This window comes from Hemitrygon akajei, chromosome 27 (assembly GCF_048418815.1).
Source record: "Hemitrygon akajei chromosome 27, sHemAka1.3, whole genome shotgun sequence".
NCBI classification, from domain to species: domain Eukaryota; kingdom Metazoa; phylum Chordata; class Chondrichthyes; order Myliobatiformes; family Dasyatidae; genus Hemitrygon; species Hemitrygon akajei.
This window is the reverse complement of record NC_133150.1, coordinates 44591103-44612844: the sequence shown is the minus strand read 5'-3', so window position 1 is coordinate 44612844 and position 21742 is coordinate 44591103. Positions and strand designations below refer to the sequence as shown.

Sequence of the window (21742 nt, the reverse complement as noted above, 5' to 3'; positions counted from 1 at the left end):
TTAACAAGGCATTGTCACCCACAGACCTGACACTCACTGGATGCTTTTCATACCATTCTCCGTAAACTCTACACGGTGAGTGAAAATCCCAGGAGATCAGCAGCTCCTGAGATACTCAAACCACCCCATCTGGCACCAACAATCATTCCACAGTCAAAGTCACTTCGATCACATTTCTTCCCCCATTCTGATGTTTGGTCTGAACAACAACTGAACCTCTTGACCACGTCTGCATGCTTTACTGCATTGAGTTGCTGCCGCATGATTGGCTGATTAGATAGATGCATTAGCAAGCAGGTGTACAGGTATTCTTAATAAAGTGGCCACTGAGCGTACAACTACAGAATCATGTCTCAGTGCTCAATACCTTGACGGAAGGGCAGTATGTTAAACGCCTTTTTCACCCATTTAGCTCCCTGTGACACCACTGTCACCATTCTTCACCGCTCTGTCACCTGTGATTTAGCTTGCTGTACAATAGACTTGAGTCATAGAGCCTGCCTCAACCCGTCCCATTAACAGGTGCAGCCCTGTCAATAAGACTGTTCCTCCTTTTCCAAATGTTAAAAAACAACTTTGACTCATCCATGGACTCTAATTACAGTTAATTTAAATAAAGACAATTAGCAACATACTTCCCATTTCATTATGGACTCAGATACTAGATTATAAAAACAACAGGGGTCAACGTTGGGACCGCTTCTTTTTACGTTGTACATCAATGACTTGGGTGACAGAATCGACGGCTTTGTGGCCAAGTCTGGGGCAGGTAGTGTTGAGGAAGCAGCACTTGGACAGATTAGGAGAATGGGAAAAGAAGCGGCAGATGGAATACAGCGTCGGGAAGTGTACATCCATGCCCTTTGGCAGAGGGAATAAAAGCATAGACCATTTGCTAAACGGGAGGAAAATTTAAAACTCCAAGGTGCAAAGAGACTAGGGAGTCCTCGTGCAGGATTCCCTAAAGGTTAATTTGCAGGTTGAGTCTGTGGTGAGGAAGGCAAATGTGATGTTAAGGCACGAGAGAAGCTTCAGTTATTGTGAGCAGTTTTATTTAAGAAAGGGTGTGCTGACATTGGAGGGGGTTCCGAAGAATGATTCTGAGACTGAAAGGCTTATTGTACGAGGCTAGGATTTAGAAGGAAGGGGGGGAATCACATTGAAACCCATCGAATGTTGAAAGGACTAGATAGAGTGGTTGTGGAGAGGATGTTTCCTATAGTGGGGGAATCTAGGACCAGAGGAGACAGCCTCAGAATACAAGGACATTCCTTTAGGTGAGGAGGAATTTCTTTAGCCAGAGGGTGGTGAATCTGTGGAATTCATTGCTTCAGACAGCTGTGGCAGCCAAGTCATTGGGTATATTTAAAATGAAGTGAATAGGATCTTAAGGGCATCAAATGTTACAAGGAGAATGGGGTTGAGAGGGATAATAAATCAGCCATGGTGGAATGGCTGAGCAGACCGATGGGCTGAATGGCCTAATTCTGCTCCCCTGTCTTATGGGTTGTGGAGGGCGCTATAGAAATGAAGCTCCGTGGCAGTAGAAATTGTGGATGTGGAAGGTGCTTGGGTGAGTCAGAATGAGTAACCACAGGCATTTTCTGGAAAGTACACTCGCAGCCACGGGGCACAGGTAGCGGAGGGAATGATCAGTTAGCGGGTTGGATGGGAAACCAGCCAAGTGGCCTGCTTTGTGCTGGACGATGTTGAGCTCCTGGATTGTCTTTAAGAGCTGCACTACGCACGCAAGTGGAAAGAATTGCCATGTGGGGGTTGAGGAGTGCCGTGCCTCTTCTTCACGGTCTACTGATTTCATTAATCTGTTACTCTTTCAGAAACCAGGGGGAATGGAGATCTGATTAAAGTAAAAGTTTACAAAGCTCAGTAAACAATAGCTTCACCTGAAAGCACACTGAATGGGTAGACTGTGATTACAATCAAAGACAAAATCTACTCCTAGTCAGACAGTAAGATGAGGACTGATCAACATTAAGGACTGTAAATCTTCAGTAATAGGTGCACACACAAAATGCTGCAGGCACTCAGCAGGTCAGGCTGCATCTACGGCGGGGGATGACAGTCGGTGTTCCAGGCCTGAGAACCTTCATCGGAGCTTAGCCCGAAACGTCGACTGTTTATTCTTCTCCATAGATGCTGCCTGATCTGCTGAGCTCTTCCAGCATTCAAAGCACATTTATAATCAAAGTATGTATGCAGTATACAACCCTGAGATTCATCCTGTCCACAGACAGCCACGAAACAAAGAAAACCATGGAAACCGTCCAAAGAAAAATATCAACCCCCTCTTCTCAAAAAAAAATCATGCGAGCGGCATCAAGAAAGAATGAGCAAAACCACAAAATCGAAAGAGTCCACAATTCAGTCATTTTAACCCCGTGAGACACAGCAGCAGAATTAGGCCATTCGTCCCACTGAGTTTGCTCCGCCATTTAATCATGGCTGATTCATTTCCCTCTCAGCCCCATTCTCCTGCCTTCTCCCTGCAACCTTTCAAGCCCTGACTAATCAAGAATCTATCAGGCTCTGCTTTAAATACACCCAATGACCTGGCATCCACTGCTGCCTGTGTAAAATGCATTCCACAGATTCACCACCCTCTGGCTAAAGAAATTCTTCCTCATCTCCATTTTAAATGAAAGTCCCTCTATTCTGAGGCTGTGCCCTCGGTCCTAGACCATCCCACTAGAGGAAACATACTTTGTGGTTGTTTGGATTTCCAGCATCTGCACAATCCCTTGTGTTTAGTAATGCGAATATGAAGTGTATTAATGTAAGTTATGGGTATTTTACAAGAAGTAATGAATTAAATTTTATCTTCTGCAAGAATCATATACAACCATATAGTGAAGGGAAACTTAAAATTAACTGCTGATGCTAGAGCAGTATCCATCATCAGAGATCCCCACTACCCAGGCCATGCTCTCTTCTCACTGCTTTCATTAGGCCTCAGGACTTGTACCACCAGCTTTAAGAGCAGTTACCACCCCTCTACCATCAGGCTCTTGAACATAAGAAGACAACTACACTCACTCATTGAGATGTTCCCACAACTAATGATCTCACTTTAAGGATTCTTTATCTTATTTCATGTCTCGTTATTTATTGCTATTTATTTATATTTGCACGTGCACAGTTTGTTGTTTTCTGCACTCTAATTGATCTTTCATTGATCCTGTTTACAGTTACTATTCGACAGATTTGCTGAGTATGCTCACAGGAAGATGAATCTCAGGGTTATATACAGTGACATATATGTACTTTGATAGTAAACTTTTACTCTGAACTTTGAGTGATAATTTCTTTACACAGAGGGTAGTGAGCTGGAATGAGCTGCCAGAGGAAGTGGTCAAGGTGGGTACAATTGGAACATGTTAGAGGCTTTTGGGTAGGGGCTTGGAGGGATATGAGCTGAATGTGGGCAACTGGGACTAGCAGGGAGGATGCTGTGGCTGGCATGCACAAGTTGGGCCGAAGGGCCTGTTCCCATGCAGTATTACTCTGTGGACTCTGACTCAGTTATGTCTTTGCACCAAATTGCTCATTCTACATTTTAACACTGGATTAATTAATAGTTTAAATTTACTAGCGGCTGTAATAGGATTTGATCAGTACCTAATACTTCTGGATCCTAGTCCAGTAATCTAACCATTACACGACTGTATGCCAGAGGGGTGTCTCCTCTCCCTTCTGTTTTCTCTATACCATAAGGCGTCATCCCATTAAGTCTGCTCTGCTATTCCATCATGGCCAATTTATTTTCCTTCTCAACCCCATTTTCTTGCCTTCTCCCAGGACCTTTGAAGCCCTGTTTAATCAGGGACCAATGAGGTCTCCACTAATTCATCCATTAAAATGTCCTCTCCCTCCCCCTCTATTAACCTATCACTGCACTGTAAACACTGTTTATAATGCTGTTTACATTGTAAATACATGCTGGTATTTATGCACATTTTATTCCATTTCTTTATAAATTTTATTTGATATAATTCTTCATTCTTTATAATTGTTAAATGTTTTTGTTGGAAGTTGCACCAACACACTACAGCACATTCCTAATATACGGTATATAAATGGATATGGTGAGTCAAGATGATCTTGCGTTAACCTTATTACCTGTGCTCTGGCTGGTTGCTGAGAATTCCAGTTGACTTCTTCCAGTTTTCTGTCCCGCCATCTTGTCTCGGGAGCTCTGTGGTGAACTTTCCGTCTTTCCCTGCTGATCCTGTGTGCGATTTTCTGTCCCACTTTGCGTGTCTGAGCACTGGCTGTGCATGTTCCACACAGTGTTGGTGGAGCCTTCTGATATGTCCTCAGGCCGGCTCGCCTGCTGAGAGCAGTAAGTGTCCAGCTGCTGCCTGAACGGCGAGCTCTGGTCAGGGGAAGAAAGTTCTGTGGCCTCGGCCTGCTTGTCAACAGACCAGCTATCCTGCCCTTTAATTACAATGGCAGTATGGTCCATAACTTTCATGGCATTCTCCAGTCCACCTTTAAGCCAGCTGAAGTTGCAGGACATTACCGATTGGCTATTGCCATTTACTAGTTCCTGATTCTGGTTCAATATTCTGACTGGAAGCCCCCTCTCCTTTGGCACGCAGTCCGAGTGCAATGCCTCTGCCCTCTTTTCTTCACCCCGAGATTCAGCCATCTTGTAGCTGGTCTGCCATTGCTGGATCTGGACAGGACTCCTGCACTGGCTGTTGAGAGCCAAGACAAGGTCACCGTTACCACCGGGAACGTCCCCACGTTGAAGGCGGGGCTCTGTGCAGTCCGCTGGCTGTGTCTCGGCGGTCTGGCGGCAGTGAGGGTTCTTGGGCGAGGAGCTGCCTGAAGCACTGGTGGCCACGCGGTCTCCTCCAAGACCGAAGGTGCAACTCGATTCTTGGGACTGCGTTGACTTAACCGCAGAATCCGAGGAGTCAGAGCCGGCCGGCTCCTCCACTTGGCTGCACAGCATCGAGCAGAAGACATGGCCCTGGCTGTAGGTGAAGGCGCATCCCAAGAGAGGCTTCTGGCACTGAGAACAACAGAAACAAGAGCTCGTTGCGTGCCAGTGGTGGCCACTGTAGGTGATTTGTCCATAGTCAATACCTGTAGATAGATCGTCAGTGTACTATTACACCGTGGAACAATATGGAATGTTTAACATAGCACAACCATACAGCGAGCAGATAGAACCCAAAAAATGTCACCATGGTAACAAAGCCACACCCTCCCATCAGACAGAAGATACAAAAACATGAAGGCATGTACCACCAGCCTCAATCCTGCTGTTAAGAGGTTCGAGTCATAGAAAAGCATAACACAAAAACTGGCCCTTCAGCCCATCTAGTCCGTGCTAAACCATTTAAACTGCGTAGTCCCATCGACCTGCACCTCACCATTGCCCTCCATGCCCCTCCCATCCTTGTACCTATCTCTTAAACGTTGAAATCAAGATCGCGTGCACCACTCGTTCCACACTCTGGAGTGAAGAAGTTTCCCCTCATGTTTCCCTTAGACATTTCACCTTTCACCCTTAACCCATGACCTCTAGTTGTAGTCTCATCCAACCTCAATGGAAGAAGCCTGCTTGCATTTACCCTGTCTATATCCCTCATAATTTTGCATACCACTATCAAATCTCCCCTCATTCAAGTCAGGTCAAGTCACTTTTATTGTCATTTCAACCATAACTGCTATGTACAGTACATAGTAAAAATGAGACAACGTTTTTCAGGACCATGGTGTTACATGACACAGTACAGAAACTAGACTGAACTACGTAAAAAATAACACAGAGGGGAAAAAAAAAACACACAACAACTACACTAGACTACAGACCTACCCAGGACTGCATAAAGTGTACAAAACAGTGCAGGCATTACAATAAATAATAAACAGGACAATAGGGCAGTAAGGTGTCAGTCCAGGCTCTGGGTATTGAGGAGTCTGATAGCTTGGGGGAAGAAACTGTTACATTCTCCTACATTCTAGGGAATAAAGTTCTGATCTATTTAATCCTTTGTTATAATTCAGATCCTCCAGTCCTGGCAACATCCCTGTAGATTTTCTCTGTTCTCTTTCAATCTTATTTACATCTTTCCAGAATGCCAGTGACCAAAATTGCACCCAATACGCCAAATTAGGACGAATCCCTTGTACTATAAAGCCAATCCCTTGATCTCTCTGTCTATCTCATCGTATTTCTGCACTGCACTTTCTCTGTAACTCTAGTGCTATATCTGCATCCCCCATCACCATCTGATAAAAGCAGAACTTCACGGTGGCCAAACACATCATTTCTGATTCCCATTCCCATTCAGACATACCGGTCCATGGCCTCCTCTCGTGCCACGATGAGGCCACCCTCAGGGTGGAGAAGCAAAACCTTATCATCTGTCTGGGTACCTTCCAACCTGATGGCATGAATATCGATTTCTCCTGATAAAAAAATGTTCCCTTCTGCTGCCCAGTCTGTTCTCTTACATCTTCTCATCTGCCTGTCCCCTCCTCTTTCCCTTTCTCCTATTGTCCACTCTCCTCTCCTATCAGATCATTCCTTCTCCAGCCCTTGACCTTTCCCACCCTCCTGGCTTCACCTATCACTTTCCAGTTAGCCTCTTTCCTCTCTCCCCACCTTTTTATTCTGGCACTTTTCCCCTTCCTTTTCAGTCCTGAAGATGGGTCTTGACCCAAAACGTCCACTGTGTTTCATCTCCATAGATGCTGCCTGACCTGCTGAGTCCCTCCAGCATTTTGTGCCTGTTGCTGTATTCTACATTCTGTTATTGTTTTTTCCTTCTAGTGTAACACTGTTACAGCAGCAGCGACGCAGGTTCAATTCCCTCCACGGCCTGTAAGGAGTTTGACTCCAGTTTCCTCCCACATTCCAACAGTGTATAGGTTAGTAGGTTAATGGGTCACATGGATGGGTGAGGCTGTTACCATGCTGTCTCTCTTAAAAATAAAATTTTGTACCTGCTGCATGAAAGGATCTGATTGGATGGCATGCAAACAAAAGCGATTCACTGTATTGTGTCCGTGACGTTAAAAATGCAAATTCTAATTACATGCTTATGGCTATAATTGACTGGCTTGGATTTACAATTAGATACGTGCACACACCATCCCAGAATGGAATGAAAACAGAGAGATGCTGGAAGCACTCAGAAAATCAGCTCTGATGAAAGATAAATACGAGGCTTTGCAGATGCTGGAAATCAGAGTAAAACATAAAATTCTGGAGGAACTCAGCAGGTCAGGCAGCATCTATGGAGATGAATAACCAGTCGACATTTCAAGTCGAGACACTTCATTGGGACTGAGAAGGAAGGGGGAAGACGCCAGAATAATAAGGAGGGGAGGGGAAGGAGGCTAGCTGGTTAAAATGATGACTTGAAAATATCCCCTTCTTTATTTAGGCCTGGTTTACTAGGAGCACATCGATTAAGACCAGCTGAACGTTAGTTACTTGGTAAAAATAGGCATTTTTAATCACTATCTACTCCCTAAATGAGTCTTGCAACGAGTATTAATTGTATGGGTTGGGAGAAGTTGCGTTCTTCATGATAGGAAAAGAGAGTGGACTATGGGAGAAAGGGAAGGATGTGAAGAGCAGGCAAGAAGAGGAGGGGTGAGAGGGTGACCAGATTGAGGAATGGAAAAAGCGAGAAGGGGAAGAGGGAGAAATTATCCAATGCTGCCTGACCTGCTGAGCATCTCCAGCATTTTCTGTTTTCAATTCAGATTTGTATCATCTGCAGGGTTTTGCTTTGGGCTGCCTATGAACGACCTCACTAGGAAGCCCAGAATTCCACCCGCCCTGTCACTACTGAGGTCATGATACAAGAGGTCAAAAGTTCAAAAGCCAAAGAGATTCCTGAGACTTGTTGGATTAATAACCCACTTCTTCATTTCTGTAGTGTATCGTGTTTTGCCTTGGTGTCTGATTTCACAGCCCGGTATAAATGGTCTGAATTGTTGTTGGTCTCAGATTAAAGTCAAGTCTGTAATTATGATGCTCAGCAATCACTATTCAAATAAAAATATCAGCTTTACCGGAGAAAACGATGCAGAGAAAAGTTGAAGTTTCAGTCAGAGAGTTTGATTTTCCACCTATTCCATCTGTCACTGCACTGTAAACGCTTTAAACCACATTTTATAACACTGTTTACATTGTAAATAGATGCTGGTATCTGTGTATTTATGCACATTTTATTCCATATCAGTGATTTAACCTCCGACTTAATTTTTTTTTGATAATTCTTTACAATTGTTGAATGTTTTTTCCTGTTGCATGTCACGCCCTGACCAACACACTGCAGTAAATTCCTAAAACACGTAAATGTATGTGGTGAATAAAGTCAATCCTTGATCCTTAATGAACTGAAATTCCAATCCACATTCTTAAAATAGCTGGGAAAGTTTTTTTAAAATGTTCCCATGAACTTAGTGGCCACTTTATTAGGTACAGCTGCTTGTTAATACAAATATCTAATCAGCTAACCATGTGGCAGCAACTCAGTGCATAAAAGCATGCAGACATGGTCAAGAGGTTCAGTTGTTGTTCAAACCAAACATCAGAATGGGGAAGAAATGACTTTGACTGTGGAATGACTTGGTGCCAGATGGGGTGGTTTGAGTATCTCAGAAACGGCTGATCTCCTGGGATTTTCAGAGATTTCACAGAGAACGGTGCATAAAACAAAAAAAAAACATGATGTGACCAGCCAATCTGTGGGTGAAAACACCCTGTTTTCAAGGTCAGAGGACAATGGGCAAACTATTCAAGTGGACAGGAAGGTGACAGTAAGTCAAATAACCATGTATTACAACAGCGGTGTGCAGAAGAGCATGTCTGAATAGCACAACATGTCGACCTTGAAGTGGATGGGCCACAGCAGCAGAAGACCACACTGGGTTCCAGTACTGTACCTAATAAAGTGGCCACTGTATGCAGTTTTGAATTCAAAAGGGGATTCAGCTTTTATTATGAATGTGGTGGTGTACAGGAATAAGGAAATAATTTTTACGATGGTATAGGGAGTTCCGTGAGGTCAGAGAGAGTACCTGCATAGGTTTGGATTGCAGATTTAAGGAGGGATATTCTTACATTATAAATGAAGGTTCACTGGGTTGATTCCTGAATGAGAAGGCTAGCTTATGAAGAAAAAGTGAACATTTAAAGGCAAGAGAGGTGATTTTATTGGAAGACAGGATGTGAGGGAGCTTGGCAGGATGAATGGTGAGAGAATCTTTCCCATGGTTGGGGTGTTTTGAGCCAGAGGGCACGGTTACAGGATAAGGAAGTGTTAGGAAAGCTGACTGCAATACCCCACAAAGGGCAATAAAAACCCCTGAGGTCTCCCTCCCCCCTCCCCCATTTGGGAGCGTTGTAGACGAAGGGCCCAAAGCATTGTTGAGGATCCCTATCACCCATCCCACAATCTCTTTCACCCATCACCGTCAGGAAGGAGGGACAGGAACTTCAGGACTAGGACTGCCAGTCTGGGTAACAACTTCTTCCCTCAGGCTGTGAGACTAATGAATACCCTGCCAGCATCAAGGTCTCATCACTGGGCCATGGGCTGTTTACCGTTTCCCTGTGCTGCACACTACGTGCATTTTAAATTACATCTTATTAACTTATTTATGGTAATATATTGGTTTATGTGCTGTGTGGTCCGGAGGAACGCCGTTTCGTTTGGGTGTACACATGTACTGTCCAGATGACAGTAAACTTGAACTTGATAGTGATATCTGATTCTTTGGAACTCAAAGTGCTCTGGATGTTCAGTATATTCTCGGCAAAGTTAGAATATTAGATTGCATCGAAATCAAAGGTCACGGGGTCGATGGGATGGGAGTGGAGCTCATTCAAAGATCAGACAAGTCATCATCTGATTGCATCTCAAAGCAGGCTTGAGAGGTTTTATGGCGAGATGTGTGCCTCCAGCTTGTTTGTTCTAATTTAAAACAGCACAGTAGTGTAGCGACTAGTGCCGGTGACCTGGGTTCAATTCCCACTGCTGTCCGTAAGGAGTTTGTACGTTCTCCCCCTGAATGCATGTGTTTCCTCTGGGTGCTCCAGTTTCCTCCCGCATTCCAAAGATGTACGGGTTAGAGTTAGTAAGTTGTGGGCATGTCATGTTGACACCAGAAGCGCAGTGTCACTTGCGAGCTGCCCCCAGCGCATCCGGGGACTGTGTTGGTCATTAATGCAGCTGACGCATTTCACTGTGAGTTTCAATAGTTAAAAGCTAATCTTTAATCTTTAACACAAGAGGTTCTGCAGGTGCTGGAAACCCAGAACGACACACACAAAATGCTGGAGGAACTCAGCAGGTCAGGCAGCATATGTGGAGGGGAATAAAACCCTCAATGTGTTGGACCAGGACCCTTCATCAGGATAGAATCTTTTAAGTTCTTAAAGATCTCCTGAGGACCCAGCAGTTGTATTATTAATGTACATTAGAAAAAACCTTTTAACATCCTGACTTCCTGTGTGAGGAAGAACAGTTTACTTTGTTGGATATCCGATAAGGCCCCTGGACTTTTTGGTTGGCGTAAATTAATCATGGAATACATTCCTTTGGACTTTTTGACATGTATGGTACATTCAAAAACAAATAGTTTTCATAAAACATGGTAACCTTTTCTGCAGTATATAGATGTAAACCTGTCTGCTATACTGATAAGGGCTTTTGTATGGGATGTTGTGGTGATGTCTATATTTTCTGATAGCTGATATCTGTGAGGAGAAGAAATTTAAGTGTATCTTGAAATTGGAAGTTTTGTTATGCTGAGCAAAATTTTTTTTAAAAAAGCATAGAAAAAAGATCTCCTGAAGGCACTTTGGACTTTTCTATCGCCCGTGTATACTCACTGATGATCTCCCTGCAAGTTTCGCAGTACTCGGCGTAAAGCATTTCGAAACAGCTGCAGCAATACGGCTGTCCCTCCTTCATTATGTACTTCTGTCCTCCGAGAATGGCTTCACACTCAGTACAGCTGAAGTGGTCCATGTGCCAGTATCTGCCCTCCGCCTCTGTGCACTCTTCCGAAAAGATCAACTGCAATGTCAGGCAGAAGCAGCAAAAAGATAGGCAACACGTTATGATTACAGTATAACGCTTTTAAAAAATTTAGACATGCAGCACAGTAACAAACCCTTCTGGCCTACAGTGCTGTCCCATTACACCCATGTGACCAATTAACCTCTGAACCGGTAAGTCTTTGGACTGTGGGAGGAAACCCATGTGGTCGTGGGGAAAAGGTATAGACGGCAGTGGGAACTCAGCTCAGTTCTCCTGCACTTCAATAGTGCTACATTAGCATGTCACGCCAAACAGCAGACTCAACATTATAGGATCATAAGATATAGGAGCTGATTTAGGCCATTGGGATCATCGAGCCTTCTCCACCATTTCATCATGGCTGATCCATTTTCCCTCTCAGCCCCAATCTCCTGCCTTCTCCCCGTATCCCTTCATGCCCTGACTAACCAAGAACCTATCAACCTCTGACTTAAATATACCTAAAGACTTGGCCTCCACAGCCACCTGCGGCAATAAATTCCTCAGATTCACCACATTCTGGGTAAAGAAATTCCTCCACATCTCTGTTCTAAATGGATGCCCCTCTATTCTGAGGCTGTGCCCTCTGGTCTTTGACTCCCGCACCATAGGAAACATCCTCTCCATATCCACTCAGTTGAGGCCTTTCAATGAGGCCACCATTCATTTTTCTAAATTCCAGTGAGTACAGGGCCAGAGCCGTCAAACGCTCCTCACATGATAAGCCTTTCAATCCCATCGAAAGCTGTCGAGTTTGCCAGAGAAATCGAACCTTTACAAAGAGGAAGTGTTTTGTTCACCGTGACAGAGCTACACAGAGCCCTGGACGGACGAGCCTGCGTCGAGCAGATTCTGCCCCTGACTGAGGGGGACGTCTAGAGACCGAAAGACGAAGGAAAAGGGGGGCTGGAGAGTAAATTGGAAAGTGGGTGGGGGGGGGGGTGTCACTCACCTGGTCACATGATGCACAGCGGGGTTTAAAGAGGTCAGCGTGGTGTCGGCCGCAGTATATCTTGCCATCCTGGTAGAAGTATATGAGGTCGACGAGGAGCTCCTGGCAGGTGATGCAGCCAAAGCAGTGAGGGTGCCAACAGGTCCGGTTCCCTGCTCTCTGAGCAAAGACAGCCACATCGCCCCCGTTCATCTTCACACCACACTGAGGAAGCACAGACACACAGTCACTCCTTCATCCCTCGCTCAAATTCTCACCCTTGTTTATCAATCCCCTCTCAACCTTGACCTGAACCCTGGGATAGTGAACAACATCTTCCATCTCTTCAGCTGTCAGGGTCTAACTTCTACAATGGCTTCCCTTAGTCCTCTCCTAATTGTCCTCAAACTCTCCTTACCCTCTTCAAACAATTCTCTCCATTCCTTTCTTTCCCTCTAAACTCTGTCCCTCTCTCCACCCTCCACCCCTCTCTCCACCTCCCACCCACCCCCTCCATTCCTTCTCACCACCCCTCGATTCCCACATTCCTCTCCCCACCCTCTATCTCTGTCCACCTTTCCCACTGTTGGAGGTGGAGAAGATTCATTATTTTCACTCAATGAGCTAAACTGGACAAATTGTCTTTTATGATTTGATTAGTGAATTGGACATTGAAGGCGCAAAGCAGTTGAATTCACAGAGAATCCTGTCACTTGTTCACTTCACTTGTTCCAGCTGCTCTGACACATCCTCATTCTCACTCTCACTCTCTCTCTCTCTCTCGCACACACACCTGTGACCCCCAGCACTCAGACTCTTGTTGGACAGGTAAGTATAACCATGAAGTGAAAGATCTCCAAGGGAAGGCTGGGGATTGGAACTAGCCAAATGCTTTGTGTTCTGTCTGGATGTGATAATCCCGCTGAATAGCCTCCAACCTGATGGCATGAACGTCGATTTCATTAACTTCCCGTAAATTCTCCCCCTCCCTCTTGTTCAGTTCCATTTTCTAGTTCCCTTCTCACTCCTTCTCTACTCCTCCCCATCACCTCCCTCTGCCTTCCCTTTCTCCCCTGGTTCACACTCCTGTCCTGTCTACATTCCTTTTTCTTCATTCCCTTACCTTTTCCACGGGTCACTTTGCAACTGCGTCTCCCCCAACCTCCACCTGGTCTTACCTATTACCTGCCAGCTTGTCCTCCTACCTCTCCCCCGTCCTTATTCTGGCCTCTTCCCCCTTTCCAGTTCTGACGGAGGATCTCGGCCTGAAACATCGACTCTTTATTCCTTTCCACAGGTGCTGCCTGACCTGCCGAGTTCCTCCAGCGGTTTGTGTGTGTTCCGGTGGACCAGATGGGTCTGCTTCCCCCGGAGCGAAGGAGGATGAGGGGTGATCTTACAGAGGTTTATAAAATCATGAGGGTCATATAAAAGGTGGCATCGGGGTCCAAAATCAGACAGCACAGGTTCAAGATGAGAGGGGAAAGATCTAAAGAGGACTTTAAGAGGCTGGTATGTACACAGAATGAGCTGTCTGGCAGAGGCAGGTGCAATTCCAATGTTTAAAAGGCACAAAGATTGAGAGGGAGCTGGACCAAATACAGGCAACTGGGACTAGATTAGGTAGGCACGTCGTTGGGTATGGACTAGAAATGTGACACGGTTAGGAAGGCACCTTGTTGGGTATTGACTCGATATTCTGACTGGATGTTTCTGAGATTTATAACTATGACTTCCAATCATAATTTACAGCAAAGGTGGCCAATCAGTTCATTGTGGTCATACTAGCCCAAAGCAGAGCTATTTCCACATTCCTCAGCTTTCCAGCTGTCTGTTCAGGATCGCAGGTCATGCCTCCTCAAAGAGCTTACCCAGGTGTGGAGGGGTTTGCGGTCTGAAAGCTGCCGACTTGGATTAGTACCGATAGGTACTGATGTACAGCAGGCACATGATGGGCCAAAGGGTCTGCTCTTGTGGTGCAGAGTAGATTTACAAGGATGCTGGGCTGGAGTTATAGGGAGAGGTTGGCCAGGCTAGATCTTTGTTGCTTGGAATGTAGGAGAGCGAAGGGCCGCCTTACAGAAACGTTTAAAACTATGTGAGCCACAAATAATGTGGATGGCAACAGTCCTTTCCTCAGGGCAGGGTGTCCAAAACTACAGGTTTATGGTGAGAGGGGAAAAGTATAAAGCAGTCCGCGGAGCAACATCTTCACACAGAGGGTGGTGAGGGCGAGTTGCCAGAGGAAGTGGCTGAGACGGGTACAATAGTATCGTTGAAGATGCACTTGGGTAGGTAGATGGAAGGGTGGGTGCTTGGAGAGATCTGGGTGGAACACAGCACGATAATGCAGCGATTAGTGTCATGCTTTGCAGCATCAGATCAGGGTTCAATTCCCACCACTGCCTGTGAGGAGGTTGTACGTCACTGTGTGGGTTTCCTCACTCGGGTCGGCACTTGAGGCACGCAGGATGTCCCCAGCACATCCTCTGACTGTGTTTGTCGTTGACACAAATAATGCATTTCACTGTATATGGGACAAATAAAGCTAATCTAAATTGGGCCTCTCTTGGTGGGCCAAGTGGTCGGAAAGATTGACTGGACTGAAAGGCCTGCGTCCGTACTGCATTCCTCTAAAACAATTGTGTCCTTCCAAGACATGGCTACCTATGATCCTTGCATCATATAAGTGAAAGTCTGACCCCAGTAACACAGATGGCCGACCTTTTCGCACAGTGCCCCGGATGCAGTTAGCGGGAAGATCTGGACGATTCCGCGGCCCAGGGCTTCCCTCTTCCGCTGTCCGCTGAAAACGCGCAGCTCCATCTTTTCCTCTTCACTGAGCGACTGGCAGTACTTTTCCTTTGGGGAGAGACGAGCTGTTAGTGCCGGGACTCGGGCGCATGGGGGACAGGGAAAGCGTCAGCATTTCCTCTCATTGCCTTCCTGCCGATATGTGGAGTTTCGGAGCACCCAGTAATCCCACACTACAGCCCAACTAGAGAATAATTAGATCAGGAGTTTCCAACTGAGCTCCACAGATCCCTCGGTTAATGGTAAGGCTCCATGACATAAAAGATGGGAATCTCTGGATTAGATGTTACATTATGGTTGGCTGCACATCTATGCCTTAGGAATTAGCTGTTATTTTCATACTAGAAAGGACAAGTTCCAATATTTACAGAAAGCTCTGTGTAAGGGTGTGCTCGACTCACTTCTAAGCTTTGAAAATATGCTTCATTTTGTCAAGTTTGCCGATGGCACGATAGTGGTGGGTCTCACCACCAACGACGATGAGACGGCCTACAAAGAGGAGGTGGAAAAGCTCGGGGCCTGGTGTCGGGCAGATAACCTCTTCCTCAATGTCAACAAGACAAAGGAGATGGTTGTCGACTTTGGGACCACTCACACCCCTCTCGACATCGGCAGCACAGCAGTGGAAACCACGAGCAGTTTCGAACTCCTGGGAGTGCACATCACACGCAGCCTCTCAGAATACACCCTACACAGCCAGGAAAGCTCAGCAATGCCTCTACCTTCTGAGCAGGCTGAGTCGAGCTGGACAATGTGCATCAATACTCATGTCATTCTACAGATGCACAGTAGAGAGCACCACTGCAAGGTACCGAAATTGCTCTGTGGCAGACACAAGACTTTGAAACGGGTAGTCAAAACTGCCCAATGCATTACCAGTACCAGCCTACCCACCATCAAGGACGTATATACATAAAGGTACCGGAAAAAAGGCCAGCAATTCATGAAGGATCCCACCCACTCTGCTCATGGACTGTTTGTCCCGCTCCCATCAGGGAGGAGGCTACATAGCATCCACGTCAGGACCAGCAGACTCAAAGACAGTTACACACTGAGGGTGGCCTCACCGTGCCGTGAGAGGAGGTCATGGACTGTCACGCTGGAATGGGAATAGGAATTTAAATGTTTGGCCACCAGGAAGTTGTGTTTTCGGTGGATGGAGTGGAGGTGCTCGATGAAGCAGTCCCCCAATTTATGTTGGGTCTCCCCATGGAGAGGAGGCTGCATCGGGAGCACTGGACAAAATAGACGACCCCCAGCAGATTCATAGGTGAGGTGTTGCCTCACCAGGAAGGACTGTCTGGAGCCTGAATGGAGGTGAGGGGTGAGGTAAATGGGCAGGTGGAGCACTTAGGCTGCTTACAAGGGTAAATGCCAGGAGGGAGATTAGTGAGGAGGGACAAATAGACAAGGGAAACGCAGAGGGAGCGATCCCTGTGGAAAATGGAGGGGAGGTAAAGGTGTGTTTGGTGGTAGAATCCCTTTGGAGATGGTGGAAGTTGTGGCGAATGATGTGTTGTACGTGGAGGTTCATAGGGTGGTAGGTAAGGACCGGAGCAACTCTTGTTAAGGTGGCAGGAAGATGGGGTGAGCACGGATGTCTGGGAGATGGAGGACAAGTGGGTGAGGGCAGCATTGATAGAGGTGGAAGGGAAAGCCGTTCTCTGAAGATGTCCTGGAAAGGACAGCCTCATCCTGGGAACAGGTGCAGCAGAGCCGAAGGAACTGAGAAAGGGGAATGGCATTCTTACAGGAGACTGGGTGGGGAGAGGTACAATCAAGATAACCGTGTAAATCGGTAGGTTTGCAAAAGATGTTTGTTCGACCGTTTGTTTCCAGAGATGGAGGCAGAGAGATCGAGGAAGGGGAGGAAGGTGATGGGAATGGACCAAGTGAATTTAAGAGCAGGGTGGAAGTTGATGAAATTGATGAGCTCAGCACGGGTGCCTGAAGCAGCACCAATGCAGTCGCAAATGTAGTGGAGGAAGAGTTGGGAAGCATTACCCCAAGCAAGGCTTGGAACATGGATGCCTTTCTGCACAACACTGCTGTAACGCGTGGTCATTTGAGTTTCTGTTACCTGCTTGGCCATTCTCTTCTGACCCCTCTCAAAACAAGCTGTTTTCGTCTACAGAACTGCTGCTCATTGGAAGGTTTTTTTTTGCACCCCACCCTGCAAACTCTAGACACCATTGCGCATGAAAATCCCAGATGATCAACAGTTTCTGAGACACTCAAACCACCCTGTCTCGAACCAACAATTATTCAACGGTCAAAGTCACTTAGCTCTCATTTTGTCCCCATTCTGAGGTTTGGCTCTGAACTACAACTGAACCTCTTGACCATGTCTGCATGCTTTTATGCATCGAGTTGCTGCCACATGATTGGCTGATTAGATATCTGTATTAATGAGCAGGTACAGGCCCATCTATCAAAGTGACCACTGAGTGCATGTTAAAAATTAAATAAATTGTTCAAAGAGAGTAAACATAGCAAGGTAGTCTTCATAGGTTCATTATCTGTTGAGAAATCTGACGGTAGAGGGGAAGAAGCTGTTTCTACCTTGACCCCTTAATCCATACTGAAAAAACTTTTGTCTTTATCAGACATGGTCTTTCAAGTGATAATCAGAATCAAGTTTAATATCACCGGCATGTGTCGTGAAGTTTGTTGTCTGGGGCAGCAGTACAATGCAATATATAATAATGCAGAAAAATGCAAATTATAGTAAGTACATATATATTAAATAGTTAAATTAAATAAGTAATAGGTAATGCAAAAATAGAAATAATAAAGTAGTGAGGTAGTGTCCAAGGGTTCAATGTCTATTCAGAAATTGGATGACAGAGGGGAAGAAACTGTTTCTGAATCATTGTGTGCCTTCAGGTTTCTGTACCTCCTCCCTGATGGTAGCAATGAGAACAGGGCATGAACTGGGTGATGGGGATCCTTAATGATGGACGCCGCCTTTTTGAGGCATCGCTCCTTGAAGATGTCCTGGATCCTTTGGAGGCTAGACTCCATGATGGAGCTAAGTTTATAACTCTCTGCAGCTTGTTTCGATCCCGTGCAGTAACCTCCAACCCCCACCCACCCATACCAGACGGGTGCACAATAGTGCTGTGCTTTTGCATGCTCTATTTTCAAATATAAAATCAGAAATTCTTTCTACTTGGCTCGAAAACCGTTTGATGTAATAAAATGTTAACAGTCTTTGATTGAGCTACATGGATGCTTACATCATTGTCGTGAGGCGGGAGCTGATAGAGGAGCTGTTTCACACGGAACTTCTCCCCGATGCTGTTGACGTACGGGATGTTTTCCTCTGGGAGACAGCGGAAGTATTGGTGGACCTGTGCACACAAAGCCAATTGTAAATACTCTTCCTCTTTGCAAACGGTGTATCATTTCTAGAGGATTTATTGTTCACAGAATGCAGGCAACACGGGTTAAATCAGCAATGACTGTCCATCCCTCTCTGTCCTTGCAATGAAGATGGTTAAGAGCCAAGGACATGGGTAGGTTTGGAGTCACGTTTGGCCCAATAAGGGGGTCTTAACTTTTCTTCCTCGACAGATATTAATGATTCAAGTGGATTTATACTCCAAATGTGGTCAGACTGCATTTGGAGTATTGTGAACGATTTTGGGCCCCATATCTAAAAAAAGAGAGGGTCCAGAGGAGGTTCACGAGAATGATTCTAAGAATGAAAAGGTTAAGACAGGAGGAGTGTTTGATAACTCTGGACCTCTGCTCATTGGAGTTTGGAAGAATGAGGGTGAATCTCACTGAAACTTGTCGAACATTAGAAGGCTTAGATAGAGTGGATGCGGGGAGGATGTTTCCTATAGTGGGGGAGTCTAGGACCAGAGGGCACAGATAGAGTGGATGCGGGGAGGATGTTTCCTATAGTGGGGGAGTCGAGGACCAGAGGGCACAACCTCAGAATAGAGGTACTTTCATTTTAGAACACAGGTGAAAAGGAAATTCTCTAGCAAAAGGGAGGTGAATCTGTGGAATTCATTGCCAAAGGTGGCTGTGGATGCCAAGTCATTTGGTATATTTAAAGCAGAAATTGATAGGTTCTTGATTAGCCAGGGCATCAAAGGTTACAGGAAGAAGGCAAGAGAATAGGATTGAGAGGGTTAATTAATCAGCCATGATGGAATGGCAGATCAGACGCAATGGGTCAAATGGCCCAATTCTGCTTCTATACCTGAAGGTCTTATTTTGAGAGACCTGGAGATGATGTTTCCTGTAGTGAGGGTGTGTAGGACCAGGGGGCACAGCACCAGAATACAAGGATGTCCCTTTAGAACAGAGATGAGGTGGAATTTCTTTAACCAGAGGGTGGTGAATCTGTGAAATTCAGCGCCACAGACAATCACGGAGTCCAAGTCATTGGGTATATTTAAAGAGGAGGTTGATAGGTTCCTGATTAGTAAGGTGGTCAAAGGTTACGGGGAGAAGACAGGAGAATGGGGCTGAGAGAGTTAATAAATCAGCCATGACGGAATGGCGGGGAAAAATGATGGGATAATTGGCCTAGTTCTGTTCCTCTGTCTAATGGTCTAAAATTCAGCAGTTATACTTTTCCATTGTATATACAGTCAAGATGATTGACATTTTTATAATCCAAAATCATCTGCGAGCATGCAGGATGTGAAATTGATTTCCTTGAGTAACTGGTTCTCCTGACCTGTTCGGGCTTGAGTCCTGGGGGGACCCACGCGTACTCCTCCAGAGCACAGCCCGAGTCGTTGTCCGATGGAGCGTTCTGCTGGAAGTCAAAGGTCATCTTGCTAGCTGCCTTTGTGTTCTCTGAAGACCGGGAATCGAGCACAGACATCTTCCAGCCCCCTGTTCAACACGATGTCACCCTGAAATAGATTGGAGGATACTTCAGATATGCGTTGGGCGGGGTATGAAATGTTGAGCCAAATGACGACATGCCAACATAATCTAAGTGTGTACAATAAGCTCAATATAGTTATGCTTTTCACTAAGTATGCACCAGGGCTATTTTAAGAAGACACATTATAATAATAGGGTGACATAGTATTATTGAATTTATAATATATAAAATATACTCAGTGACCACTTTATTAAGTACACATGCTCACTAATGAACATATCTGATCAGCCAATCATGTGGAAGCAACTTGATGCATAAATGCACGCAGGCATGGTCAGGAGGCTCAGTTGTTCAGACCCAAGCATCAGAACGGGGAAGAAATGTGATCAAAGTGACTTTGACCATCGAGTGACTGTTGCTGCCAGACCCGTTGGTTTGAGTATCTCAGAAACTGCTGACCTGGGATTTTCATGACAACAGTCTCTAGCTTACAGAGAGTGGGGTGAAAAACAAACAAAAAACCCAGTGAGCAGTGGTCCTGGGGGTGAAGATGCCTCGTTAATGAGAGAGGTCAGAGGAGAACGGCCAGACTGGTTCGAGCTGAGATGCAAGGTGACAGTAACTCAAATAACCATGTGTTACAACAGTAGTGTGCAGGAGAGCATCTCTAAATGCACGATACGTCGAACCTTGAAGTGGATGGGCTACTGTAGCAGAAGACCATGACCATATCTCATTGGCCACTTTAGGTACATATGAAGTGACCACCGAGTGTAAATTATTTAATCATAATAGTGCAGCATGCTAGCCTAGGGGAGGGGTTCCCAACCTGGGGTCCAGGGACCCCTGAGTTAATGGTAGCGGATCACAGCATAGAGAAGCTTGGGAACCCCAGGCCTAGTGGCTAGTCTAATGCTTTACAGCACCAGCTGCAAGATTGCTCTCTCAATTCCTGCCGCTGTCTACAAGGGGTTAATACATTCTCCCCTTGACGACATGGACTTCACCTGGCTGGGCATGCTGTGTTGGTGCTGGAAGCATGGTGATACCTACGATGCCCCCAGCACATCTCAGACCATGCAGGTCCGGCAGCTTCTATGGAAATGAATAAACAGTCCACGTTTCGGGCCGAGACCCTTTGTCAGGACTGGGAAGGGTTCTCAGTGCCCTGACCGATGAAGACGAGAGTGTTCAGCCAGCCTTCGTCACCACCCGGTCTACTTGCGTCACTGCTTTCAAAGAACTATGTACTTGTACGCCGAAGTCTCTGTGCTCGACAACACTCCGCAGGACCCTGCCACATGCTGTGTAAGTTCTGCCCCGGTTTAACTGAAAAAAAATGCAACACCTCATACGTACGAGTAAACTTCATTGTCCAAGTCAGATCATTAGCACCGCTTCCTATGGAGGAAGAAATTGTGTGTACTTTCACCACAGTAAGAATTTATTTATTTTATTTAGAGATACAGGACAGCATCAGGCCCTTCCTGCCCAATTACCCCCACTAACCTACTAATCCGTACATCTTTGGAATGTGGGAGAGAACCAGAGCACCCAGAGGAAACCCACACGGTCACGAGGAGAACATCCAATCTTCTTACAGACAGCGGTAGGAATAGAACCCTGGTTGCTGGTGTTGAAATAGCATTACAATAACCACCATGCTACCGCCCCATACCACATGAAGGTGTTATCACCAACTCTGTCACTTTCACAAAAAGGCTACACTCGAGAGTCAAACAGTAGCCTTAGGAAGGAATTTGAAACCACTTGGCTCCATTGAAATTTCCGAAAGTACTAGCATTCAAGCTGCTTCGTAATAACCGTATTTGAAAAATGGTATTGGTTTATTATTGCCATTTGTTACAGTGAAAAGCTTGTCTTGCAAACTACATTCAGATCAAATCATTACACAGTGCACTGGGGTAGAACGAGGTAAAACAGTAACAGTGCAGAATAAAGTGTAAAGTGCGGTGTGGGTAGACAGTAAAATGCAAAATCACTACCAGGTAGATTGGGAGGTCAAGGGTCCATCTTATTATACCAGGGAACTATGAAAGAACA

The 21742-nt window shown here is 45.7% G+C and overlaps 1 protein-coding gene across 3 annotated transcripts in view; it reads right to left on the bottom strand.

Annotated features, from left to right (window-relative positions):
* Window positions 1-21742, bottom strand: part of LOC140717334 (prickle-like protein 1) — a 105543-nt gene that overhangs the window by 4403 nt on the left and 79398 nt on the right. For all 3 annotated transcript variants that reach the window (XM_073030814.1, XM_073030815.1, XM_073030816.1), the window contains exons 2-7: window positions 19523-19703; window positions 18063-18176; window positions 14734-14871; window positions 12031-12234; window positions 10889-11075; window positions 4138-5112 (exon numbers count right to left, since the gene is read on the bottom strand). In XM_073030814.1, the coding sequence (XP_072886915.1) occupies window positions 4138-5112; window positions 10889-11075; window positions 12031-12234; window positions 14734-14871; window positions 18063-18176; window positions 19523-19672 (1768 nt within the window). In that variant the 5' untranslated portion in view covers window positions 19673-19703. The remainder of the gene's footprint in view (window positions 1-4137; window positions 5113-10888; window positions 11076-12030; window positions 12235-14733; window positions 14872-18062; window positions 18177-19522; window positions 19704-21742) is intronic.